This window comes from Amblyomma mixtum, chromosome 6 (assembly GCF_055824585.1).
Source record: "Amblyomma mixtum isolate Tamu chromosome 6, ASM5582458v1, whole genome shotgun sequence".
Taxonomy (NCBI): Eukaryota; Metazoa; Arthropoda; class Arachnida; order Ixodida; family Ixodidae; genus Amblyomma; species Amblyomma mixtum.
Window position 1 is genome coordinate 137759123 of NC_143017.1, and position 26757 is coordinate 137785879.

At 50.8% G+C, this 26757-nt stretch overlaps 2 protein-coding genes across 2 annotated transcripts; one reads left to right on the forward strand and one right to left on the reverse strand.

Moving 5' to 3' along the window:
* Positions 1 to 4767: 4767 nt before the first annotated feature.
* On the reverse strand, positions 4768 to 11635 carry LOC149340537 (endothelin-converting enzyme 1-like). The gene is made up of 5 exons (XM_089551144.1): positions 11537 to 11635; positions 9442 to 10641; positions 8141 to 8446; positions 6114 to 6382; positions 4768 to 5218 (listed from the first exon to the last, which is right to left on the reverse strand). The coding sequence occupies exons 1-5, from the start codon at positions 11633 to 11635 to the stop codon at positions 4768 to 4770; spliced, it is 2325 nt and encodes a 774-aa protein (XP_089407270.1).
* Positions 11636 to 14400: 2765 nt separating this feature from the next.
* Positions 14401 to 25893, forward strand: LOC149340538 (solute carrier family 2, facilitated glucose transporter member 6-like). The gene is made up of 5 exons (XM_089551284.1): positions 14401 to 14674; positions 15279 to 15502; positions 17916 to 18190; positions 22831 to 23103; positions 25522 to 25893. The coding sequence occupies exons 1-5, from the start codon at positions 14404 to 14406 to the stop codon at positions 25883 to 25885; spliced, it is 1407 nt and encodes a 468-aa protein (XP_089407410.1). The 5' UTR covers positions 14401 to 14403; the 3' UTR covers positions 25886 to 25893.
* Positions 25894 to 26757: the final 864 nt, after the last annotated feature.

A 26757-nucleotide genomic window follows, 5' to 3' on the forward strand; every position in this document is an offset into this window, starting at 1 on the left:
CGGGAGACCGAGATCTTGAAGGGTGCCAAGAATAGAAGAGTGTAGGACGTTGTCATATGCCTTTGTGATGTCAGTCGCGATCACCGTACGAACAAGATGACTATGGGGAGAATGGTTTAGTACGTCCGCAGCCAAAACAGCCAGACCGTCTTCTGTTCCAATGTGAGGGCGGAACCCAATTTGAGATTCTGGATAACAATCATTCGATTCCAGCCACCACGACAAGCGAGCTGCTAGAATGTGTTCATAAAGCTTGCAGATAGTAGGCGTAAGTGAAATAGGGCGGAGGGCCGAAAGAGAAACCGGCGGCTGACCTGATTTGGGGATTGGGACAACGATGGAATGTTTCCACTCAGCAGGAATAACTCCAGAATGCCACACCTCATTGAATGTATCAAGGAGGGAATGTAGAGCAGGTCCTTCCAAGTTGCGAAACAACGAGTTAGGTACACCGTCATGCCCGGGAGCAGTGCTTGTTTTGAGGCGATCTATGGAGGCCAGCAATTCTGCCATGGTAAAATCTGAAGTAACCTCATCAGGGGGCTCAGAAATCGATAATATGGGAGAAGGGGTAGGGAGGCAGTCATGATGTGGGAAAAACTGACGGGCTGCTTGTTGTGCAAATGAAGTTTCATCCACATTCAGAGCCAAGCGAATGCTCTCGGTATAATCAGCTACTTTAGAAGTGCGTTCCATGGCGTGAAATACCCGCCAAAGATGTCTATTATCCTGTGTAGAGGAGAGGCGGGCACACCATGCAGCCCAGCGTTGTCTGCTAAGTCGCTTTGAGTAGCGCCGCGCACGTGCAGTAAGTAGCCCGATGAAGAGCTGGAAGAGCTGAAGGGTCGTCGGGATTACGAGAAGCATAATGATCCGCCCTGCGACGAAGAGCCCAGAGATTAAGGAGATGCATGTCCGGGTTCGGATCATCCTCATTTACAGTAGTGGCGAATGTATGAGTCGACAAAACAGCTGAGAGGGTAGACAGAACAGTAGATGGGTTCAGCGTAGACAACCTATTATCTGCGCGTACGGAATCCCATGATGTAAAGCGCACGCTACGGCGTATTTTCCGGAGACGCGAAGTTGTGATGGAGATTAAAATAGGGCTGTGATCACTGCCCCAAGTGTCTGGTTCAACATTCCAACGAGGGTAGCCGGGCCCTAACCACCAAGACAAACCAGGCGAATACGGACCACCCCGAGGGCGCGTTGAAGTTTGCGGTTGATTTAGTAGTTGAAATGATCTAGAAAGGTGCCATGAATGTGAGCACCCCGGGAGGAATCCAAAGGGTAGCCCCGCGATGTGTGAGCGCCGTTGAAATCTCCGCCAACTAAAATAGGGGTGCCCGAGTAGTTATTACGGAGAAAACGAATCCAACCTAGGTTGGGAGACACTGTTCCCGGACGACCATAGAAAGATACAAGTATCAGTGGTGTATGTGCAGGTTTTACGAGAAGGCCAACGACCTCCTGGCGAGTGTTGCACCACCGTGAAAGATCGATCGGTGTATGGGGAACCGAACGATGAACATAAATTGCAGATTTACCGGGATGGAGGGAGGAAGCGTTGCAGCGGCGATCAGGGATGGAAGGAGAATTGTACGCGCAGAAACCAGAGAGGCGAGGAAGGGAATTGTGCTCTTGAAGAAGGAAGGCCCAGGCCTTGAGTTTGCCGTCACGCAGGCGGATGTTCACTTCAGATGACTTATTGGCAAAGCCACGGCAGTTCCATTGCACCACCAGAAATGATGCACTAGCCATGGCGAGGCCGAAGAGCTTCAACGATCAGGGTGGTCAACTGCTGCATGAGTGCCATTATTTTCTCCACTGCCGGGGAGTGCACATTAGATGGGACCTCGGCGCCGTTATGTGGCTCAGTGCTGTTTGGAGATGATTCGTGAGGAGGTAGCTCGTTCGCTATGTTTCTTCGAGATGGCTGTGAGCGCCGCTGTTCTCGACGCTTAGTGAGATCCTCTAAGTGGCGACGAGCCTCTGCGATGGCATTGTCGAGAGCGGTGTCTTCATCTGTGGTGTCCGTGGCTTTACGTGTTGATGTGGGCTTCCTTCCTCGACGGTGAACAGCTTGTGCGTAGGAAAGTGGCTGAGCAGGCACGTTGATAGTCGGGGAGTCAGGTGTAGGAAGTGCAGGGAAGTCGTCTTCAGCACACGCTAGAGCAGCGAAGCGATTGCTTGTGCTGATGCCAGTGCTCTCGGACGGCTTGTTCGACTTCTTTGCCTTCTTCTTTGGACAATTAGGAGAACGAATGTCGTGGCCTGGTAATTTGCACAGGACACAAAGGCCTGCTGTCTGGTCCATATCGGCCACTGCTGCAGGATTGGGGCAGGTAGTCTGCATATGCCCTTCTTTATGACAGTGGTAGCAAAAGATACGGCGTGGACGGAAGGGCTGCGGCTTGACAATGGCGCCGTAATAGGTCATGTAGTCTGGTAGACTGGACGGGCCTTGAAGGGTGAGGAGGTACGTGCCCCGGCGCCCCATAGGCCGGGCATGGAGTACTGTGTGTGTAGAACAACGGATATTTGTTCGCACTTCCTGGGGAGGGCTAGTGCTGTCGAGGTGGTAGACGATGCATCGGAGGGTGTCAGGCCCGGATGCATAATAGACTTGTACGGGGACATGTTTGCTTGAGTCCAGGGGGACCTGCGTCACACTGCACATGTTCTCAGCGGCCGCTAAGGTTGGTAAGTTCACTGTGATAGTGTTGGAAGAACGATGCACAACAAATCCACAATAGTTAGACGAGCCGAGAACGTGATCAATAGTGGCCTGAACATAACGGGGAGGGATGGCAGTAATATCAAACCGCAATGTAGGCTTGATGGTGACGCGGAACAGTTTTGGGGTCGGTAGAAGCGCACCTGAGGCGCTACTCACCGGTGGTGTCAGTTGAGGTGGCAGGAGCTCAGTCGGTTCAATCTGTAAGGGTGGCCTTGGTAAGGAAGACGCAACTGGTTCTACAGGCGCAGTTCCTTGCGGTAGCTGACGAGGTGTCACGGGCTCAACCGGTACAGTTGACCTTGGAAGGGGAGACGAAACTGCAGCCACGGGAACAGTTCCTTGTGGCAATGCGAGAGACACGGGGGCGGTGGTGCAGTCCATGTCGCAAGTCGCAGAATCGGAAGACGCTCCAGCGGGCAAGTCTGTAGCCGCCGAGTCATGCACTGACGTGGAGGCAGCAGGCGGCCGCGTGGCCGCCCCCAATGACGCCGAATCCATGCCACAGGCGCGCAGCGCGGCCTCGCTCAGCAGCGCCGAGCTAAGCCTAGCTTGCGCCTGGGGTTGTCGGTTATGTTTTCGTACTTGAGATGTCGCCCACCTTGCCGGAAATCTGTCCAGAGGAGTGCCCTTGACCTCCGGTGGTACAGACGGCAGTTCGTAGCCTCCAGAAGATGTCCGTGCACAAGAGAAACGAGAATGAAACACGGAGCTCAGAACAAACACGTCTCAGCTCGGGCTTCTTCTTCTCTTGAAATTGTACATCTCTAGCCATGCTACCCTACATACCCTTGGGAACCACTATCGGAGGGTGCGGCAAGTGCGGAGGAATCCCCAACCGGATGGGGAAGGAGGAGGCTATGGCGACAGAAAGGAGCAACCGGAGAGCGGTTACCTCGGAAACCGTCCGGAAGTTGGTTATCGTGAAAGGAGGGTGGAGGAGGGTTACTGCGTGAAAGGAGGAGGGTATGGCGAGAGCGTAGGAATGTGTAACCGGAGGGTAGGTACCATGGGAACCATACGGTGCATGGGTGGATATCGAGGATGAAAGAGGTAGGGCATGATGCGAATGGAGGAATGTAGCACGGTCCATCTGCGACAGCTGCTGAGAAACGCCCGAGGTGAAAGGTCATCTGTGGCGCCGCACGCATAGAGCAGCGGACTGGAAAGGAGCGCTAGTGCAAAAGCGAGTATGCGGCGAAAACTGAAAGCAACACTCTAGAGCAAGTAGTCGCTCTCAAGATGTCTACCTCAACAGATAGCAAAATATAAATGCCTTAACAGCTGCTGCTGAATTTCGCGTTGCACAGTGGCAGAAGACCTGTCATTTTTTTTTTCACTCCACTAAGACTTCGTTCAGGCATGTTCGGTGCGGTTTGAGGCAATTTTCCGTAATTAACAGACTCAACAATCAGGTTTTTGCCAGGGAAGGCTTTTATTCGTGCAGCCGACTACAAATACGCGGCATATTACCAAAAAATTAAATCAGTCAGTAGCACATGCCAACGCTGTATTCGCTTTATGTTCACTTGATCAAAACCCCACTGTTTGATTAGCTCAAATAATGAAGCAGTGAACGATAGCTGATTGACATATATAGAAGCATTATCCCAAGCAACATATGAATTTCAAGAGCGTCCCAACAAAGTCTCTAGCCTCGTCACCTCCTCCTGGCTGCTCCCGCTCCCCAAGTGCTATATCGTAGTAAGGAAAATCCTGTGCAATAGCAAGTCCATGATGTATGCAATGGTGTAAAAGAAACCAGCTGTCGTTCAGCATAAGTAGAGAAATATCTCAGAAGCGCCTGTTATGAGAATCACCTGAAATATCACAAAATCGGTTACCAGGAGCTGCATGCAGAAGAGAAAGTTCCATGACTTAAGGTCGTGCCAAAATACTGACTAAAATTAATACATCAAGTAAACACCTAATCAACAAGTCAAAGATAATAAACCGTCAATAAACAAGCAATTAACTGTCTCACACAACCAGTATGCCGTATACTGTGCGTGTATACGAAGCAGCGTTCACCAGAACGAGCATTTCTTGTGCGGGTTCATGTCGTCGTCTTGGGAGCAGCTGAAGGTGCTGGCGAACTGCTGCATGTGCATGAAGGGCACGTTGCAGCGCTGCTCCGGGTGAATGAGACCCTCGTGGTGAGTTGTTCCCGTCGCGGCTTCCCAGCTCCTCCCGTATTCGTCCTCCTCGTCATCGTCCGCCGCGCACAACGTGAGGCAGTAGGCGAGGAAGAACAGTCTGCTGGCGTCCATCGCTCCCAGCCCCGGCAGCCGCTCGTCCAGAGACGAGGCCGCGCCGCCGCCGCTGCGTTTGTACCGCCGGAACGCGTCGAAGAGCACGGGCACCGAGGCGAAGTCGCTGAAGCGTTCTCTCTCCAAGTCCGCCGCCGCTGCTTGATTCGGGCGAGGTCCGTAGCTCTCGTAGGACCGCAAGAAGCACGCCATCCGCTCCTTGTATTCGCTGCATCAGTGGTGCAGTGCACGCGAAAGTTTGGCGTTGGCCGCATCATCTTGCAAATTTTCTACTCTACTTAGGAACATAAACACTTGAGTGGAGTGGGGTCGTGCGGGGACCCTGGGGCGTGCCCCGAATTCCTGTTGTAATAAAGTTTTCTCTCTCTCTCTCTACTCTACTTGACGAGTCAGGACAGGTAACATGAAAAGCGGTGGAAAACGAGGGAGCTATAGCTCAATTCCAGACCATTCCGGACAGACAAAAAGTGGTTCCTGAAAACTGCAACTACTGTGAAATTTCCCTTGAGGTTCATGCAACAAGATGAAGTGCTGTCGATTGGCCCTAAACACTGAAGGTCGCGCGACTAGCGGCATTCAGACTAATTAACTGCTCAGTGCAGCTAAATCCTGGAAATGGTAAGGAATGAAATAAGGTGTTTTCACGCCAGCGTGTGCAACGAGACAATAAAAATTTCAGTGCACCATCAATCAGTCATGGCCGGACTTTGGCGCAGTGTTTTGTGAAGGGTATTATAGAGAGCTCCGACAGAAGTGCGGAACAGTTCCGAACACTGCCATGGCTTCCATCGTTCCTATCAATCCTATCAATTCACAGTGTTTCTTTTTTATTTTTTTTTTTTTTGAGGAGAGCAGACCTGACTCCTGGCCTGTCAAATGTTTGGTTCGACAAGAACAGTATATGAAGAACAGTACAGTGTGATGAATGGATATGCCCTGCGCGCGTAGGTTGGGATGCCTGGAGCATCTGGGCATGCAACTGTGGTGCTTCGAGAGGTGCAGTAGCGTGGTCTGTCACGCAGGTGGATGTCCACGGACAGGAGACACGTGTGTCTATCCGAGCCGCTGAGAGCTCTTTTGGATTGTAAACCATCCGTACTCACTGGAAGGTCTCTGGGCGCCACTGGTCTGAAGCGTCGAGAGCATCCGCAATGTCTCGGCTCAGCGCCGTGTGGAATCCTCGCATCAGTTCTCGGGCCAGCAGTTGCCCGAGGCCGGCGAACCTGACAGCCGCTGGCAAAGAGGCCGTGAACAGCGGCGGCCCAAGCGACGCAGGATGGAGAACGACGTGGTTACTTTCGGGATCGAACGAGGGCCGCGTTCCTAGAAAGGCCAGCTCGACGGGGCTGCCTCCGCGCGGTTCCAGCAAATGCTGCGTCATCGCCAATGGACATGCATCAAAGAGTGAGCCAGCTCCTTAGTTGCGATGCGGTGGTGTAGAACCTTTGTAGGTGATGATTATTTTTTGTAGCGCAAGGGCATCTGTCTCCAAAGAGCCCCATGGCACAAGGCTTTTCCTTCTACTCAAGGGGGGGTCAATGACCCATTTTCCAAGCATTTCACCCCAAAGAAGCTGAACACCGGGCAGGGGAAAGTTTGTATCCATTGTATCACCGGTATCTGGTAGCAATGGTGATCGGACCCCGCACTTCCCGCATGCGAGGCTGCTCAAACCACTAGGTCACCGCTGCGGTGACCTTTGTAGAACAGATATTTGGGATAGCTAGTGTGGTACGTGTCATGGTATACAGTGTCATCGCGCTATACACTCAACTGCAGCGCCGTCTCTTGCCTTCAGCCTGTACTCTGAACAAATACCATTACGCAGAACGTTACTGGGCATGCGACCTTAAGTAAGGCACCGGAAGAAATGCCGAGGAGATGCAGAACTCTTTTTTTTTTTTTTGCACTGCGATGCATAACGACTCCATAGCGTATATAGAGACTGCCGATGATTCCACCCTGAGGTTGCGCGCGCACAAGCTAGCGCGCTGCGCGTCGTGGTCGTCTTCCGTATCAGGCGAACTGACAAAGCTGGCACGACGCCACACGCACACATTAAAAGTAAAGAAAGGATTCATGTTGTAGCATCGCCGAGTGTTGCTGCAATGGCTCTTTTCTCTATAAGCTTAAAGCGGATAAAGTGCCTTCAAGGAGAAGTTCATGTCGTTGAGGCAGGTATACGCTTGCCGAGTTAGTTGGCGGAAGCGATCTTCGCAAGGCAATGCAGCCGAACGTATACAAAGATGCAGACGGAAACACTACGTAACAAGGCTCTGGGTGATCAGTAGAAGAACGGAAGATTGGGCGAGTTGGTGTTCCATGGCGAAAGTACATATAAACAGCGCTAAACGACAGGACGAGATAGAGGAGTAGACAAACACGGCGCTGTGTTCAGAGCCGTGTTTGTCTACTCCTCTATCTCGTCCTGTCGTTTAGCGCTGTTTATATGTACTTTCGCTCTGGGTGATCATCCTTGTAACGTCTTCTTTCCTTTTGAATCTACCATTGCTTGGCTGCATTTTCTGTAGAGGATATAGTATGTATGTATATCTTTCTGTACATGGAAAAGTTATTTGCACAAAAACCTCGGGAAGTTTCATCCCTACTTTAGGCCGTAGAAAGCTGTGGAGAAAATGGACGCTGCAGTATGGAGATAAAGAGCCTCAAAAGATTGGCCGGCAGCTCTTATGTCTCCAGTGTCGTGCGTGAGGCTTCAGGCCCGATAGCAAGCCCTTAAGAACGCCCAAGTTCAAACTGCGTGAAAGCTAGCGTGGACTAATAAAGAAAAAAAAATTACCCATGTGTACTACTATAGGAACGCACACTGCGCCTGTATGCGCAACCTAGTGCTTCTTATAAGCCCAGGCGCGTGGCCCAGTGGAAGGTGTTTGGTTCGATCCCGGCCGCGGCAGCCGCATTCTAATGTAGGAAAAGTGCAAAAACGGCGTCAAAGATTTCAGTGCACGGTATTTAGGGTCGTAGTGAGCACTAGCTCACTACGGCGTGCCTCATAAGGTTCAAACCCTGGAACGTATAAGTCATCCGTCTTCGTTCGTTGGTCTTGGTGCGCAGTTTGAACTTCGTGTAGTTCGAATTGGCCCCAAAACTTTCGCCTGATGACTCTCACCTCCTGCATGTGCTCCGCGGCGGTTATCCACGCCTGGAAGAAGCTCTGGCTGTCATCGTCCAGGTGAGGCACGCCGCGGCCGCCTTCGTGGCGCAAGTCCGACTCACGCGGCAGCCTCGTCACGAGGGCTATCCGACGGGCGCTGAAGAGGGCCCTGCGCTTGGTGCCGCTGTCCATCCAGAGGTTCGAGTCCAGGTCCTCGATGGCGACGTCCTGCACCGCGTGGAAAATCCTGCGCACCCGCAGCAGCAGCTCGTCCGGCAGAGTCCTCCGGAACAGCGGCAGCGTCAGCGCCGGCTTGGTCAACTGCGACCCAGGCGGGCGATTAGCCGCAGTAAGCGGTCTGGCACGCAGAGTGCAAAACGCTGAACTCAAAGGCCTGCAGTCCCCAAGTAGCACAAGTAGACGGCCCAATATTGGCAGGACGAATGGAAATAGAAGCGTTATATGCCTTGTAAAATTCACGTAAGCCTTGTGTGGCAAGTAAAACACTCAGTACTCCACGGTGTTATTGGACCGATCGAACCTATAGACTTCTGTTTTCGCGGGCGATGCTCCATCAATGTTTCGCCGCAGTGAGAGAGGCAAGCAGCGCTAGTCCTCATCATAGCTATGTATTTTACTTGTTCGCTTAGTCGCTCATTTCTCTTGTTCTCGTCGGTTCGCCGATGGCCCAAGTAGCACAGGTTATAGGGCCCAATATTTCAAATATTCTAGTCCTTTGTGGGACCGGCCTTCATCAATACATTTACTAATACATTACCAATACATCTCTAAAAATTTGGAGTGGGCACTTAAGCTCCCCCTTAAGGTTATGACGCGATAGCGTAACGAGTTTATTCCCATATATGCAGAACGTCATTCTCTACTTAACATTCATAGAACCCTGGGAGTCCTCATACCCTCCTGGTGCAGTGGTGCAGCAGCGATGCGCCACTGCCCTGCGATGGCAGGTGCTCCCAGCGGTGGGCCTTGTGCGGCCCAGGTTGCTCTTTCCGAGCGACCAATCATTAATTTGACTGCCACCTGCCACGGTGGGCAGTTTTCTCATTATCCAGTGGGGCAGGTTGAGATGACGTCGCAATGTCACGTGATGCAGGTGGCCCACCTCCCTCTTAGGTTGCTCCTTGGGCCTAACTGCCAGAGCCATGCCTGTGATTTTTCGCTCACAACGCCGACACTGGATTTTCTGGGGAACAGGGTAAGCAATCGCGTTAAAAGGAAATGCGCATAATATGCCCAACCGCAATTGCACATCAAACTAAGTATTTGTCACAAATTTGCTATCCCACATAACTTACCTCATCGATTCGGCTGAGGCAACGTTCGGCGGCGTTCTTGCTTGCAATGCCGTACGCCCGGCTGAGGTCGGCATGGAAGAAACTCCCAAGATCCCTTGCCACGCCCCAGCCGACGGCGAGTGCGTAAACGTTCGCCCTGTCGGCGTCCATCTGCAAGAGCTTGTTGATTCCTTGCAAAAGGCTCATGCTCTCGACCACTGCGGTGTCGTTGGCGAACTCGCTCTCAGCGGCACCCAGCGCCTTGGCTAGAGCCGCTGTCCACTCGCATGCGTAGGTACTCGAGGCATTGGGCGTCATGTCTTTTATCGGCAGGACGGCAAGCATGCGCGAACGGCTATTTTTAGAGGACGCAACCAATACGCCGGCGATCTCTTCCTCAAGGATGTGGAGACTGTCCGCGATGTTCTTTGCGTGAGCCGTTTCGTTGACACCGAAAACACTGAGGTACGACATCAGGACCTGGCTATAGGCGTTGTCCTTGAGCAGCAACCGACGTTTGCCTTCCCACTCGCGGTAGCTCTCGCTCTGGCTGAGTTGGAATGTGGGCCTTCGCGTCGACAAGTTCACGTGCTGGACCCTGAGCGAAAACCAAACGTCCACGTGCCAGCGCAGAGACATCTCAACCAGTGTGCCTAGGGTGTCCCGGCTCGCTGCACTCACGCCGACATCGGGCCAAGTGAGGTTCTTTTCAGCCATGAACCGCTGCAGCTCAGAGATAGGTCTGGCTTTCGCCTCGTACTGGTCGACACACATTTGCAGCAGCCTACCGGCCCAGACAGACTTGTTAGGCATTCGCGTTTCCGCAGGCGTGCTACCATTGCGCAGCCACTCGCCGAGAACAGCGTCGATGAGGCGCTGCCTCGTCAGAGAGAGGATGCTGGCACCCTTACCGTGCCGCTGGACGCCGTGGCAGACGTAAGCGTAGAAGTTGTTGCACGGGTTCACGGTGTCGGAGATAGAGGCGCGCAAGATCTCCGAGTAGTCCAGGCACGGTTCCAGATTGCAGATGCTGCTCGAGGGAACAGTGCCAGCGCTGGGTTTTGGATATCCGTAGCGCATTAGCAGGATTACGAAGAGGATGAAGAGCAGCACCCCGACGGCCACCAGCGCCAGCTTCAGGTTGGCGCCTGAGCCCTCGGCCGCCGTCGCCGTAGGGTTGCCGGCAACCTCGGACAGGCTCTCGGAAAGGGCTTCCGGAGTCTGCGAGTGTAAGGAGACGCATGTGGACAAAGGCTTACGCCCTCTCGTGTAGTTTCCTCAGTGCACGCGTGGCGTTTTTCAATTTTTCAATTCCATCGCCACGCGAGCTTTATGAAAAAAGACCGCAAGCAGCGATAAGGATAGCACGCGCTTTTGCAACATCGTCGTGCTGGAGCTCTTGGCGTCTCTGCCGTCTGCGGCCGATTCACACGACGGACCGTTCGCCCGCGGCCCGCGCACTACATGTGCATACGTCAGCACTTTGAGGGGCGCGCTGTCGGCCGCCATCCATCCATGCATCCAGCGCGCCTCTCAAAGTGCTGACGTATGCACACGTAGTGCGCGGGCCGCGGGCGAACGGTCCGTCGTGTGAATCGGCCATGCGTGCCGGATCGCTCTGCGGCGCATTGCCGATTTTCTGAGTGCGGTAGGGGGCTGCGAAAAGCCTCCCCAGCATGAATGCGCCTCCATCGTGGATGGAACGTGCACGCCGCTGAGGTCGGTCGAGGATGAAAAAGAGCTCCAAGGCGCCACGGTGCAAATCACAGAGGGTGACCGAGGGTGCCATTAGACCTGCACTTGGGCCTAATCCTTATTTTGAATTTTAAGATGAGGGCAAGAAATGTCACTTCGCTGTGTTGACAGAAATTATAATCTAGCTGCAACGAAAAAAAAACGTTGAGGCCGTGTGGACAAGGGCAATGACCAACGGCAAGCACGCATCAATAAACCACCGATTTTATTCCTTATTGATCATTCCAGTTTTAACTGTACTATCCTAACATACTGTCCGCTTGGCGCTAAAAGCTCCGCTGCTTATAAGAAGGCTCTCACTAGGCTCTATGTACGGCTCAGACGACTGCTACGACTGCCATGTCTCCCGGAAACAGCTCACCATGGAGGGCGACACAGAATTGTAGTAGGACGGGTACGAGTCGTCCGGGTTCTGTCGGTAACGCTGCTTCGTCTCGTCTAATTCCGAACTGGGATCCATGGAATGCTGTGGACGCCGTCCGCAAAACTGCACCGAATGCAACGACCGGCCGACGTCTCTGCGCGAGGAAACTTGACAGCACGAGCACGAAAACCTTGCTCTTCTTTCTCCTTCAAATTGTTCCCACGCATTAAAGCGACTAAGTGACTTTCAGGAACGGATCAAACTGGGCACTTTTATTAAAGAAACGATGAAGGGAGGAAACACCAAAAACGTGGGCGCGAGACGGTCCACGTGTCTCGTTTGAAGCCGCGCACTACGACCCCTGCGTCCTGTTGTCCCCCTAAATCGCCTGGATAGCTCTTTTTCCCGGGGGGCCAATTGTAAAGAGGAAGATGATCGGCAGCTGCAGCAGCAGAGTCGCGCCACGAGAGGGTAGCGCCACCTGTCTGGGCCCGGACCTGTTTTTGCCTGCTCTATCCGGCCTTCGCAACCGATATTAGTGCGAAAGTACTACACTAGACGTACCAACCCAGAGCAAGAATTTTTCTTGTGCACTGTTTGTCCAACCCCGAGCAGGAATCTTGTCTTGTCTTGTGCTCCGAACTAACCCGAGCTTCCCCGAGTTACTCGGGTAAGTCTTGTAAGTTCGCACGGGAGCAGGGCAAGGTGCTGCCAATGGAAGGAAGCTCGGGCAAGTTTGGAGGAGCGTCGGCGCCACTTAAGTCACGTAACCTTGCGGCGTCATCACAACCTGCCCTGGAAGATGGCAGTTAAATTATTTGTCGCGAGAGGTTGCTCGGGAAGAGCAACGTGGGTCGCAAAATCCCGACGGGTGGCTGGGATAGAAACCGCCACCTGCCAGTGCAGTGGTGCATCGCTTAACCGCTGCGCCACTGCGCTGTTAGTGGTACGAGCTCCCCCCGATCTATGAATATTTAAGAAGAGAATGAGCAATTCTTCATATATATAGGGGCATTAACCTCCTAAAGCCCTTAAGGCGGACCATTGAATTGCGTTAAACCCGTACCACTTTTTGTCCTAGAAATAAAGTCCATTATCATCATCATCATCATCATCATTATCATCATCAGCCTGACGACGCCCACTGAAGGACAAAGGCCTCGCCCATATCTTTCCGATTAACCCTGTCCTTTGCCAGCTGCCGCCACCCTATCCCCGCAAATTTCTTAATGCCACCAGCCCACGTAACTTTCTGTCGCCCCCTTCTATGTTTCACTTTCATAGGAATTCAGTCTCTTAACCCAACAAATAAACAAACAAATAAACAAAAACAAACAAATAAATAAAGCTCGTTTCAAATTAAAATTCGTCCGCATCTATCAGCATTCCACTCCATCTATCATATAGGCGCCGTAATAATCTCGGATACAGACTGACCGACTTATTGGCTTGTGATGAAGTGCCATGTGTACAAGCTTTCACTTAAACTTTTCATTGTCATCATCATCAGCCTGACTACGCGCACTGCAGGGCAAAGGCCTCTCCCATGTCTCTCCAAGTAACCCTGTCCATTGCCAGCGGCGGCCCCCGTATCCCCGCCAACTTCTTATTCTCAACCGCTCACCTAACTTTCTGCCGCCCCCTGCTAAGCAAGCCTTCGCTTGGAATCCATTTCATTACCGTTAAGGGCCAGCGGCTGTTGTTGTTGTTGCCTTGGTGGCATGGCACATACCCACGACGGGGGATTGGCCAGGGTTCAGTGTTGAGAGCCAGAAGGAGGTAAACTAGGTCCAAGCTACTAGTTTAACTTTGATTGTCAAGCTGATTACATGCCCTGCCCAAGCTCATTTCTTCTTCATTTCGACAAGGATGTCATTAACCCGCGTTTGTTCCCTCACCCACTCAGCCCGTTTCCGATCTCTTAACGTTACACCTATCATTTTCCTTTCCACAACTCGCTCAGCTTAAGAAAACAAACAAAACAAGTGTTATAACCGTATTATGCAAAAAAATGGAATGTGTGATAGTAGTTTAAATTACGTTTTTTTCCTCTCCATTATGTCACTCACTCCTATACCATTGGCGCGTACTATAGAGATAGAGAGACGGGAGATAATGAGAGAGAGAAAGAGGCATACGCCTCATTTTGCTTCCTTATGATTCATCCTGTTATTAGAGGAAGAAAAGAAGCAGCGAAACTAACCTTGCCGAAGACGAAGAAGAAATCTGCAGAGGCTTAAGTACACGTTCCATTTCGCTCTGCGGTGATCCTGACCTAAGGAGGAAAATGCAAGGCGTGAGTACTGTTTTTCCCGTCGGCATCGTGATTAAGTTGCAAAGGTCAGTTTGTCATAACGGCGTAAAAATGTACCTGAGCACAAAATTTCATGGTTCGCGGATCTAAAACCTTGCGAAGCCTCAGGGTACCTCTTAACCCTAACTCGATCTCCCCATCTGCCATCTGCCATGGCAGCCCTCGGACGCTTGATGAATTTTCGCGAAGCGACTATCTTAGCCTGAGTTTGTCGAGATTTAATCGGCGTTTATTCCTTTGAAAGCTGGCAAGTACGCTTCAGTAAAGGACCGCCCCGATGGCTCTGTGATTATGCCTTTCGGTTGCTGAATGCAGGGTCGTAGGATCTAGTGCTGCCCCGGAAACCGTATTAGCGTGATGTGAGTGATGTGAGTGAGCGTTAAAGAACATCGGGTGGCCGGGCTTAAACCGGAGCCCTCGACCTAGGCGTATCTCACAGTCCAGGTGCAGCTTTAGGAAGTTAAACTTCGTATGTATACCAATGAGGCTTCGGTGTGAAAGGGAACTTCTACTGCCGAACCACCTATAGCAGTCGTCCCCGAACGCGGCCATGGAGGCCCTGCGCAACTGGCGCCCGGCGATCAAGGGCGCCACGCCGACGAGGGAGGCCGACGACCCCCTGGCCTCCGGCCGGCACGAGCGGGCCATGATGGTAGCCTGCCTGACCAACCTGTCCGCCGGCACCGCGCTGGGCTACGCGTCCACGTCCATGCCTTACATCGAGCGCGAGCCATGGTACGACCTCGAGCGCAGCTCCCCGCAGAACCGCTGGGTCGCCGACGTCCTCTTGCTGGGAGCCGCTGCTGGGGCGCTGCTGTCCGGTGAGTCGCGCGCCTCACACTGCGAATGCGCTTATATGGGAGTAAAAAGGAAGTAGACCGTCCTCTAACGCCCTCTCTTTTACTAGAGAGAGTGCGCTAGAGGACAGGTTACTCCCTTTTTATTAATTTCTGTTTTGAGTGCACAGACCGCGGTTTGATATGCTTGGAAACATTCGCAACGTACAAGGTGTAGCCTTGTTAGGAAGAGACTACTGGCCCCATATTTTGCTCACTACAACCGCGATTTGGTGCGGAAGGCAGCTACACCCGCTGCTGGGCACGAGAGCTACCAGCTCAAAGTATATACACGTGTATGAGCAAGTGCGACCAGAAGAAGACTTCTGATCCAAAATACTGGTTGGCTAATGAAAATCTGGAGGTAAGATATGCGCAGGCTGGTGCGGATCATTACCTACACACAATGTTGTACGATATCTGCTAAGGCAGGGGTTACTGCGCTCACAGAAGAATACCTTTCGAAGACTGAAAGGCCTTTTATCAAGAGTGATCAAGTACCTCTTCAGTCGTGCCCTAACACTGTCATGCTCTGGGCAACCCATTACATTGAATTTTTTCAAACCACGTGGGTCCATCGCACGCGCAGGGCTTCTGCTGAACCTTGCGGGCCACCGAAGAACGTTGCTACTGTCAGCCTTCGGCCTAGTCAACGCCTGGATATGCCTCGTCGTGTCCAACAGCGTCACCATGCTGTTCATTGGCAGGGTGGCGTGCGGCCTATGGCTCGGCGTGACGACCAACTCGGCCAGCCTGTACGTGTGCGACGTGGCTCCCCCCATCAAGAGGAGCCTATTCAGCGGACTCGCAGAGGTGCGAAGCCAGGCCGTGTACACCTGAGGTCACTGTGAATTCCATTCAGTGCCTTCACCTGATTCACTTGCGAGGTACACCGCAATGAGAAAGAGTTACTTCCGCGCCTCTGGAAGACGAGTCTAGCTGCGCAGAAAATACGCGGCATGCTTGTAAGGGTGGCTGCCATGGAAATGGGAAGGCTGAGTACAGCACAGAAGACATTCGTTATTACGATGTCACTACGGCAGGGAAAAGTAATTTGGAAAGCTATTTTTAAGTGTGTACGAACTCTTAATGACCGTGCAGCGACATGTATGGTTCGCTGAAGATGCAGTTAATAAATTAGTTTTGATGTGACGACTTTCTCTTTACTTACATTGTACACCCGATAATGACAATAGGAAAAGCAACAAACAAGTAACTGCGCTTTGTGCTGCCTGCGAAAACGCATGGAATGATATGAGCCTCTTTGCCAAAAGTATAACCAGGCAATGGGGTTTATTTCTTAGACGTGCAGTGGAGTACTTATGCCACCCCTTACGCTCTAAATCTGTGTAAGGAAAGGAAAATCATTGTCCTTCCCTTTGGAGACATTTTGGGGCTCCACTATGCGGAAGAGAAACAAACACCGCTGCGTGGTTACTTTTGGCAGAGACGATCAGGCCCGTCCGTGAAGCAATGTTGTTTATTAGTGATTAGAGATGCAATGCCACAAGAGAACTCGCCCACTGTGAATCTCAGGACACAGCAGCAGTGCATGGCATCAAATTCAGTGCACAGGCCGTGCTTATGATGCTCACTCTCTCTTTCTTCGGCACTCGTGACGGTTTTGCATAACAGTTTCTCAATACACACGAGAAAATGCGCCTGACGCCGAAATAGCAGCATCATAGTAACCACTATCTCGTGATAAGCACTAAATAAAATAGTTTAAAGCAGCGCTCGCTCGAATTAAGTCGTGCCCGCGTCCTTGCACTTTTCTTCGTTTCCATTATGTCATTTCACCTCAGTATGATCATGGAAGACAGTTGGGCTAGTTGTTGTGAATTCGTTAGTGACTGCGACATTGCAACTAGCGTGGAAAGCACAAGGACAGCGACAAAAAGAACCGACGGGACAGCACGCTAGACTTCAACTGACGTTTTAATGCACACAGAACAGATTTTTACACTTGTATTCGGCGCATGCTCAGGAGACTGTACCCCCGCCCCCTTCTCTTTATCACGAGGCAGGTTGTCATAACAAAGAGTAAACATTTAAACCAAATTGACGCGCAAGTTTTTTGGCAGTTTACAGTTTAAAATCTGTTCTGTGTGCATTAAAACGTCAGTTGAAGTCTAGCGTGCTGTCCCGTCGGTTCCTTTTGTCGCTGTCCTTGTGCTTTCCACGCTAGTTGCAATGTCGCAGTCACTAACGAATTCACCTCAATACACCCATTTTCCACGCCAGCCACCCTCGTCACTATCTGCCGCAGACGCCACACACTTCTTGGAATAGGGAGTACGTATGAGTGTTTTGCTGCCACTCATCATTCGTAGGCAGTGTCTATGGCCTGAATGTCTTTCGTTGTATCTCGGCGAATGCTTTAAAGAGCTAAGTGTGCTTTCGAGCGCATTGAAACAGTGTCCTGCTGTTTTTTTCTCTTGTTTTGTCTCTCGCTGGCGTCATTCTGGCAAGACAGACTGCGACCAACTACACCAGCACAAATTGTTATTCGGTCAATGTACCTGGGGCAAAGAGATAGATGGGTGAAGCTCGTGTTTCGTTGATGACGTGCATTCTGCCCATAGGGGAGCAATGAGGCCGGGAAGGAGCTTAAAATGCCCGGACGACACCAGAGTTAAAATATTCCAAGACCAAGACGGGAACCTTTGCCGCCTTTGGCGCGAAAGGATTCCGCACCGCGGACTCTGGTATGATGGCGGCGGGCCTAATCGTAGGGGGCTTATTAGGGAAACGCGTGCCGCGGCTCCACATACCGTTCTCAGCAACGTTCACTGCCAGGAAGAAGTGAATACGTCTCACACTGGTACAAGGGCTTTACGCTAGCGTTTGATTATGAGGATTCTTCGCATGACGGTATTTGCCCCCGAAAGGTAGGCTTTAGAACAATCATTGTTGTGAAATGCAAATTAACTCCTTTTGTAGAGGATATTGCTCGCGATCTCAAACAATGAAAGATCAATTGCCAAAACCAGCACGTCTTTGTATCCTTCCCTAAGCTCAGAGGCATCAATCTCTCATTTCCCTCCTCCACAAGTACGAACTAGTCAGGAACGCGTGATACGCATTTCACTTCACCGACAGTTTTAATTCGAGTCCTTATCGGTTTATTTCCTTGTTTCTAGGAAATTAAACCTGAGAAGTAGTTGCGCAATTTCAGCCTGAAAAACATGCACAAGGGCTCCTCGCGGTCCTTTGCTGACTGCAGGTAGCCACGAGCATGGGCATGCTAACTACCTACATGCTGGGTGGCCTGGCATGGCAGATCAAGGCGGGCCTGTTTGCGTTGCTGCCCGTGCCAGTGTTCGTGCTGCAGAGCTACGTCATCGAGAGTCCCCGCTGGCTTCAGTCCAAAGGTCGCTACCGTGATACGAACACCGCCATTGTGCAACTCTACGGCGACGACCTGCCGACTGACTTCAGGTTCAGCAAGATAGGGGAGGACTCTGCGCTCTCTTCGCTCGGCCGACAGAAGTGCACCAGGTGCGTAACGACTCACGACACTTGACAGTCCAGCCATCTCTTGGAGATGAGCTGAATTACTTCGACACTTTTACTCCAAGCCCAAGCTTCACACAAGCGATAAAATTTTTTTGGAGGGTGTGTGGTTGGAGGGGATTGGTGGAACTCAGGGTGTACTTAGCCAGGTGGGATGGGGTGTAGAGGTTGCTGGAGGATGGTGCTGCTGAACGGCAGCTTCCTTTCCACTGCGTCATTGCAATCGATTTTGCCGTCGCTTTTTCATACCGCTGATGCGTCAGCTTCTAGTGGGTGTAGGAAGCGTGGAGGGTAGACGTTGGTGGATTGGTGGTAAATGGAGCTTCTCAAGGCTGAGGGTGGGCAGGAGTGGGCTGGTTACGTGAATCGAGTGGGTAGACTCAAGCTAGGGGGGTGCAGTGAGCAAGTACCGGGTATATGGTACCTAAGGAGGGTGGAGGCTCCTTTTCGAATCTACAGACGAGCCGCCGCCATTTTCGAGTTGCGACACCGGTACTACTCACGCGGTAAAACTATGGATGCAAATGTTCCCGGTTCCCATAGTGTGCACGGTGTCTATCTGGTGGCCCTTTCAAGCGATTGTGTTACGTAACATGCTGTAACCACAAAAAATAAATTCCGGTAATGAAAGCCACATGGGGGTACACTAATGACAAAGCAAACGTGCGCCAGAAGGCATTGCAATACCATTCTGCATTTTGCTCTTATGAAATGTCGGCAATGTCTTCCTCATGGGGCAGTGAGGATAACAGAATGACATTTAAACCTTAACGTACTAGAATGGACGAAAGAAACTTCACCCACCGCTCACAGTTATTCAGTGTTAATAACCAAGCCTCTGATTCCCTCCCAGTAATATTAGGCATCCCTAAAAGGCATGTGCTCAGTCTCTCTTTGCTTTTATATCTATCAATGGCTTGCACACGCATGCTTACTCTAACAACCCCATGTTCGCCGATGACTGCGTTGTCTCCAGCACAGTTACTAACTCATCCGATCAGCTTGTTTTCTAAAAACACCTAATGTGTGTGCAAAACTGGTGTAGCCAGCGGCTCATGGAGCTTAACCCAAATTAATGCAAACACGTGTTATTTCACCGCAAACGCAACCCCATTTTATCACCTTTCGTAATCTCAGGCGTAAAACATCTTGGCGTAACCTTGCGCGAAAACCTAACCTGGAATGCACATGCCACTAACATCCTATCGTCAGCTAACCCAACCCTTGGTTTTTTAAAACTGAATTTTCGCCATTCGCCGCCAAACGTCAAGCTTATTGCAGAGTTCGAACAAAACTAGAACTTGGATCTCGTTTATATAGCCCTAACCAAGTCTGTCTGGTCTGGAAATACTTATCTCCTTTATATAGTTCTAGCCAAATCTGTGTTACACTTTACTTTACTGTGTTACACTTTACTTTGTGTCACGACAAAATTGAACCACTAGATTCATTCATTCGTGCTGTTCATATAATGTCAGCATATCATATTTGAAAGTAATGTCCGGTCTAACAAATCTTGCTTGTCGTCGTCGAATTGCCAGTATGCGCTTGTTTCATAAGGTTTTTTGCAGCTCATTTAATATTCCGCCCTATTAAGCCCTCTGGCGCGTATTCCACTCCGCATCGGTCGTCCCCAGCAAGTTTCCCGTCCACACGATCATATACTATGACGTTTGCTGCATCATCCTTTACTCGCCCAGCCATAGTCTGCAACGGCCTTCCGCGCGACGTCACTGCAACCACCGTTCCGTCCACATTTTCGCATAATATTGCTGGTTTGGTTATGGTTTGTTTGTGTTTTACGTCCCAGAGCGACTCAGGCTATGAGGGATGCCGTAATGAAGCCGAGCACCATAACCACTAGGTCACCGCCGTGAACTTAAACTATATATAATATTGCAAATGATATTGTGAATAAAGACGAGGTGAATGAAGTGTCTCGGTGGAGCGCGTGTTCTGGGCTTGGGTGGCTTGGGTACCCTGTGCTCTGTGCGGACCCTGTTCTCTCGGTCTGTGCACTGTGCTCGGGTCGTTCTTAAGCCGTCCTCGCTTTGGGCCGCGTAACAATATAACTATTTAACCGATAATATTTTGTACATAAGCTTATTTGTACCTATATCCACCCCTTTGTAATACCCGCAATTTGGGGCTCTTTAAGGTAAAAAAACGATGCAATGTGGTGCTCGGCAAGGTGAGATGCAGCGAAAATAGGATGGTGAAATCTAAAATTAGACTACATTTGAACAGGGGATGCGAAAAAAACTGTAGTCAGGTGCAACCACAATCACCTTCAATATCGATTTCACTGAAGAAAATTCAAGTTATGTGTGTCTTGTTTGAGTGAAATAACTAGAATAAAAATTTTCCAGGCACTCTAAGATGACGAATAGCAGTTTACTAATATCCCCCATTCGAGTTGAAATGATTAAGAAATGGACTTGGGCTGAGCATGTAATGCGAAGGCAAGACAACCGATGGTCGTTAAGCGCAACGGACTTGATACCAAGACAAGGCAAGCATACAAGGGGTCGCCAGAAAATTAGGTGAGCGGATAAGATTAAGAAGTTTGCGGAGATAAGGTTGCCGCTGCTAGCACTGAACAGGGTTAATTGTAGATATGCCTTTGTCATGCAGCGGACGTAGTTAAGTTGATGATGACGGTGACAAGGAATACAACTCGTTAAAACCAGTGGTGAAAAACTTGCATTCGAAACGAAGTTTATGACAGTACAGAATGCTCTCGTAACTACGATGGGCAGGTATCTATCGGCGTTGTCCTAAATTCGGGCGCCAACAATCAGAGAGGCTATTATTTAAATTTATTAAATACCCTTTAGTTCCTCAAAATAAGGTATTACACTGGGGTCAGAGGTTAGCAATTACTATTGTGAGACAGAACAGCCATCGAGGTAGGTGAACGTGTGGTATCAGATGGTACTTCAATAAACCTGGATACAACGCAAAGAACACATGAGACGCAGCAGGAAGGGCAAAAAAAACTTTTTCTTTGTCCCCCATCATGCGCCATTATACTCCTACAGGGTTGTTTTCATACACACCAACTCTAATTTCATTACACGTTGTCGTAATCAGGCTTACAGTGAAACAAAGCTAACCATTTACTAGAATTTTTCGGCCATGTTTCCAACACCTCTAACCTCCACTGACATCCATGTATGGTGCTGCAGCTGAGAGGGCAGCAAGAAGGCTCGAAATTAGATAAATGACTTATATCATCGCATGTGAAAATGGTATCACAGGAGTAATTCTTGACAGGTACCACTGCAGCAACGAGAGGACGGGATTTTTCAGTAACATGTAATTTGCGGAGTAGATAACCGACGATTGTTTAGGGTGAGAGTGAGGGTTTGAAGGGAAATGAGACACAGCCGAGGGTGCCAGAAGTCGGACGAGAATCTGTGAGGAAATTTGAGCCAAGTGCAATACTGGCCTCGGCGTGTTGGAACGGGTGTCTGTAATCTGGACACGAAGCCTAGGATAGGCTGACTTTTCGTCCTTTAAAGGGTGAAAAGTTTTATTTTTATGCGAAGCATATAGCTACCACTCACGCCGTCGCCGTGGGACCCCCACGTGACACCGTGACGTCACACCACGTGACATCGGATGAGAGAGCCGGCCTCCACCTCGCGCCGTCGCCGTGGGACCCCTAGCCGTCACACCCGCGCATTCCCGCGCATTTCGAACGCGCGTTCACACTCGGTGTAGGTGAAACGCTCGCTCCACCGGGCAGGCAGACGCGGCTTCCGTGGCAATCCAGGCGCTCACCCAACGCGCGTCTCGGGGTTAGTCGGCGTTCCGCTGTAGCCATGCCGTTGTCTTCCCCCACGACGAAGGCTTCTAGTGGTTGTATTAAAATGACCAAGCATTCAACCAAGGAAAGCCATGTATTACCAAGCCTAGCCACTAATATGCTTCGCATTCCCCAGGCTTAGCCAAGCTGAGCCTCAGCAATTTTTTTTCTTTTTCTAACTGAATCTTAAGCTTTATGACCATGAGCAAGAGCTACGGGTTTCTTTTTCGTGGACCGCAGCGGTGGCCTAGGGATTTGAGCTTCGCCCTAGTATGCGGGATTTGCGGGGTTCGATCCTCAGCGCCAGCGGGTGCACACCATTTTTTTTATTGCGCAAATATGTCCTTCAGCATAAGAGAGTTACATGTACATGTGCAGGCAGGTGTCCGCTACAAATTCCAAACAGGCCCTGTATTAGGGCCCATGGGTCCAGATTCAAGTGTCGGGTGGCCGGCTGGGGTGGAAACCCTAAATGCCGAGATGTCGCTTGCGTGCATCCCGAAGTCCGGGGCAAGTTAGCTTAAAGTGAGCTAACGTTGCATCTGTAGCAGAAGCAGGGCAGAAGGGGCAGTTCAGAAGCGGGTTCTGTGATGTCCTGGAGGCCCTAACCGCAGGCGTCAGCGCAGCAGTTTTCGAGTTGTAAAAGTTTTCCCTTGGTCTCGTCCTCTCCTCGGCTTCTATGAGGAGAAATGCTTGGAAAATGCATGCTTGACCCCACCTTTTGAAGACGAAAATGCATTGTGACATGGCGCTTTTTGGCCGGAAGGTGTCCTTGAGCCGTTAAAATTCATCACCTCCTCTTCCTTTGCCCTAGGATGCTGTCCGTGTGCCTGCTGCTGAACCTGCTGCAGACCCTGTCGTGCTCGCCGTTGCTCCTTCTGCGGGCCGTGCAGGTGGTGGGCCCGCTGCAGGACATCATGTCTTCGCACGAGGCGGCCACCCTGGTGGTCGCGATGCACGTGGGCAGCTCGGCCCTGTTCACAGTGCTGACGCGCTGCGTGGGCCGCCGACTGCTGCTCGGCGTCTCGGCCTTGCTGGTCGCCGTCGTCTTGTCCGCCATGCAGCCGCTCGACTACATGGTCTTCAGGTTGGCCTCATGTATTTGCGCCGCGTACGTTACGCTTGTCCACAAGCTCTAGGTGGTTGAAATTAACCCGGAACTTATATCTCCACTTAACCTTGTCCTGTGCCAGCTGCGGCCACCCTAGCTTCGCAGGCTTCTTAACCTTATCCACCCACCTAGATTTATGCTGCCCCAGTTGCGCTTGCGTTCTCTTGGAATCCACTCCGTTACCCTTAAGGACCATCGGTTCTCTCGCCTTCGCATTAAGAGCCTTGCCCAAGCATATTTCTTTCTGTTGATTTCGAATAGGATGTCATTAACCTGCGTTTTTTCCCTGACCCACTCTGCCGTCTTCCTGTCTCTTAAAGTTACACCTATTTTCCTTTCCACCTGTAGCCCGCTGCATTGTCCTTAAGTCGAACACTTTTCGTTGTCAGAGGAAACCTGACAAATGCGCTCCACTCCATTATTATTTCAGTTATTTGACTCTCGTGATTAGTATCAGCGGTCACAACATGCCCTAAGTAGACGTATTGCCTCACCAATTCCAGCATCTCGTTACCAATTGTAAACGGCTGTTCCCTTCCGAGACTAGGTAACATTACTTTGATTTTGAGCATATTAATTTCCAGACCCGCCGTTCTGCTGTGTCTGTGTAATTCATTGATTTCTCATCTACCTTCATTCAGTGTTCAACAAGCTTATTTGTTCGTTTATTTTTCTTGTAGCGAATGACACTCGGAAACATATAAGTAAGAAACAGCTCTTCGACGTCGAAGCGAAACACTGACGAGTGTACACATAAGCGTGCTCATGTCTCTCCATTAAGAGGAGGGGGGGGGGGATAGAATTTCATGGTATCCCTTGTTTATGCCTTTGTGATATAGAAAGGAACAAAACTAAACTTAATTCGCCCTTCCCCTCACTTATCCATATTAGGGGGACCACTGCCACTCTTGACTTCCCTCCTCCTCCCTCTCTGCGCTTGCCTATGCATATTACTATACCATAGCATCAAAAAAAAAAACTTTATCCTGTCCTTGTCAGATGGCCGAGATACCTTGGGACCTGGCGGCTTCGAAAGCTTGTCTGATGATGGTCTTCTGCTCTTCCAGGTCCTGGCTGCGTAACAATATCTTCTCTGACTCCTTACTGTCCACTAAAGTAATGGGGTGGGCGCATCCCCATATCTTATGGGCCAGTGTGACCCGTTCTCCACAGCCCCTACATTTTCCGTACGTACAGTCATGGGGACAAGAAAGGGTCCCCTCCCTGGTTTTCCGAAGCTTGCTGCTCTTCATGGTGGCGCTACGTGACGAAGCCCTTTTGCTGCAGAGAGCGGCCCAGTGCGCCGTTCTCAGCAGCAGCAGGACTTCGTCAGGTGGCTCCCCCATGGCGAGCTGCAAGCTTCGAAAACGAGGGTGGGGGGCTCTTACTTTAGCCCAGCGCTGTACTTACAGCTGCTTATACACGACTTATTACCCTTGTATTGGTCATCTCAGAAAATATAAAAACAACATAAAAGAAAGAGAGAGTGATCCCGGACTAACAACGCTTTGCCAGGCTTAACGCCAATTAAAGATAAATGAAAAGGAGGTAAATACTCAAAAGAAAAAAAGACAACCTAAAGAGAAAAGCAGAGCAGTAAAAAGCAAAAGCAAAATTAAAAAACTGCAGGGAATGTTTACTACATTCGAATCGGAGCGAAAGCACGGATTTGTGCCACGTAGAAGACGACGGTGAGCAGGCAGTGGCGCAGGACGGAGCAGATGGAAGTTGATGAAGACGACGCTCTCCAATGCACAGTGCGAGAGTGTGGTGCAGTTAAACAGGATGCGTGCTGGCTGCGGCGATCGCCTAGTGGTCTCGCTGAGCGGCCCTTAAAGGAGATCTGTTCGCACAGCCGCGGGTTCGACTCGCAGTCATGGATATTGATTCAATTTCTTTTGCTCCCCAGGTGGTCGAAATTTCCGGAGCTCTTCACTACGGCGTCCCTCATAGCCTGAGTCGCTTTGGGAAGTTAAACCCCGTAAACCAAACCAAACCAAACCATCTTTTTCACGGTTTGACCCCTAACTCTGGTGAAGGTCAAAACTAGGCACCCGGTGATCGAAGCACGGTGTCCTGTAGTGAAGCTTTCGCTTCAAAACAAGAGGAAACCAAAGGCACAGCACAACCGCAGGCTTTTCAATCCACATGCGTTATGTGGTTCAGCCCAACGTTACTATATGGTTCAGTCTTATTAGGGCTACGTTTTCTTTGGCCGTTTAGGTTTATTACGACATACAACTGTGAAGCTTTCAGCCGGATTAAGTCTACCATGCAGCTCTAGCTGTGACGGAGAAAGACCGTACTCGGCTTATAAATTGTGTGTACTTCAAGTGCAACGATCTCCACTCTTCCTCAGTGATCAAAGAGCACATGCCTTCGATGCCCGTGCAGGCAGTGGTCGGCGGGGCAAAAGACACCCGACGGCACCCGCTGGGGTGCCCTGTGCTCCACGTGGCTGCTCGCGCTGACGTACTCGGTGGGGCTCTGCCACGTGCCGCCGCTGCTGACCTGCGAGCTGCTGCCCCTCAAGAGGTGGCGCTACTTGTCTTCCTCGTGCCTGTGGACCTGGCGCTGGCTGCTCGTCTTCGCGCTGATGCACTGCGACGAGGATCTGTTCGGCGACGAAGGGGACGACCGGCAGCAGCAGCTCTCTTGGGCGGTCAGCCTGGCGCTGGTGCTGGTCGCCGCAGCCGCGGCCTGCTTCGCACCCCCGACCGAGGGCCGCCCGCTGGCAGACATTCACCGAGACGAGTGACGCCGCTGGGTGCCTCGCCGACAGCCTTCTTCCGTCGGAAGACTCGTCCATCGATGCGTGCTCGCACGCCAGCTATTTGTTTTTTGACCATCTGCGCCTTGTGGATAGAAAACTGTCTTACAATGTTTCCCTCGTAAATGTTCTCGTAAATTCTCAGTGGATTAGGAAAATTATTGTGGCACAAAGAGCGCGATGACACACACTAAGTGAAGGGGGCACCAGACGCGCCAGACCACAATTACCGCCAATGATTTTATAAAATGCCGATCTTGTTTGCACGAATGCGTCGTTTTGTTAGGAAGTGCATATGGGTACTTTTTGTCAAAAAAAAAAAAGAAACAGATGGTATCAGCGCTAGTGTTATCCGTTTTGTAATGTGTGTCCCCTTTATTACTCGCAGAATTATTCGCACGCAACGTGGGCCATCTAGCTCAGAAACAAGTCATTCTCATCAGTAGGTCCGCCGCGGTGGCTCAGTGGTTATGGTGCTCGGCTGCTGACCCGAAAAACGCGGGTTCGATCCCGGCCGCGGCGGTCGAATTTCTATGGAGGAGAAATTCCAGAGGCTCGTGTACTGTGCGATGTCAGTGCACGTTAAAGAACCCCAGGTGGTTGAAATTTCCGGAGCCCTTCACTACGGCGTATCTCATAACCTGAGTCGCTTTGGGACGTTACATCCCCATAAACCATAAACCATTTTCATCAGTAATTGCTCTCTGCTTTGTATATACAGCGCCCTTTTAAGCCGCATGTGAGGAAGTGGACGTTCATAAACCAAACATGCCCAGAAATTCTGGACAAACGGATTTTTCAGCAGGAAATAGTTTATGAATGCAATTTTTCCATGTAGCGTCAGATTTCATTATAACAAT

Excerpts from the sequence above, each read along its gene's own strand:
- LOC149340537 (XM_089551144.1), bottom strand. The coding sequence starts at position 11,635 with ATGGATCCCAGTTCGGAATTAGACGAGACGAAGCAGCGTTACCGACAG. Across the intron at positions 8,447-9,441 it reads GCCTCAGCCGAATCGATGAG|TTGACCAAGCCGGCGCTGAC; the intron begins GTAAGTTATGTG and ends CCTGGGTCGCAG. Across the intron at positions 6,383-8,140 it reads CCGCGGAGCACATGCAGGAG|CATTTGCTGGAACCGCGCGG; the intron begins GTGAGAGTCATC and ends GCGATGACGCAG.
- LOC149340538 (XM_089551284.1), top strand. The coding sequence starts at position 14,404 with ATGGAGGCCCTGCGCAACTGGCGCCCGGCGATCAAGGGCGCCACGCCG. Across the intron at positions 18,191-22,830 it reads GGCCGACAGAAGTGCACCAG|GATGCTGTCCGTGTGCCTGC; the intron begins GTGCGTAACGAC and ends CCTTTGCCCTAG. Across the intron at positions 23,104-25,521 it reads CTCGACTACATGGTCTTCAG|GCAGTGGTCGGCGGGGCAAA; the intron begins GTTGGCCTCATG and ends ATGCCCGTGCAG.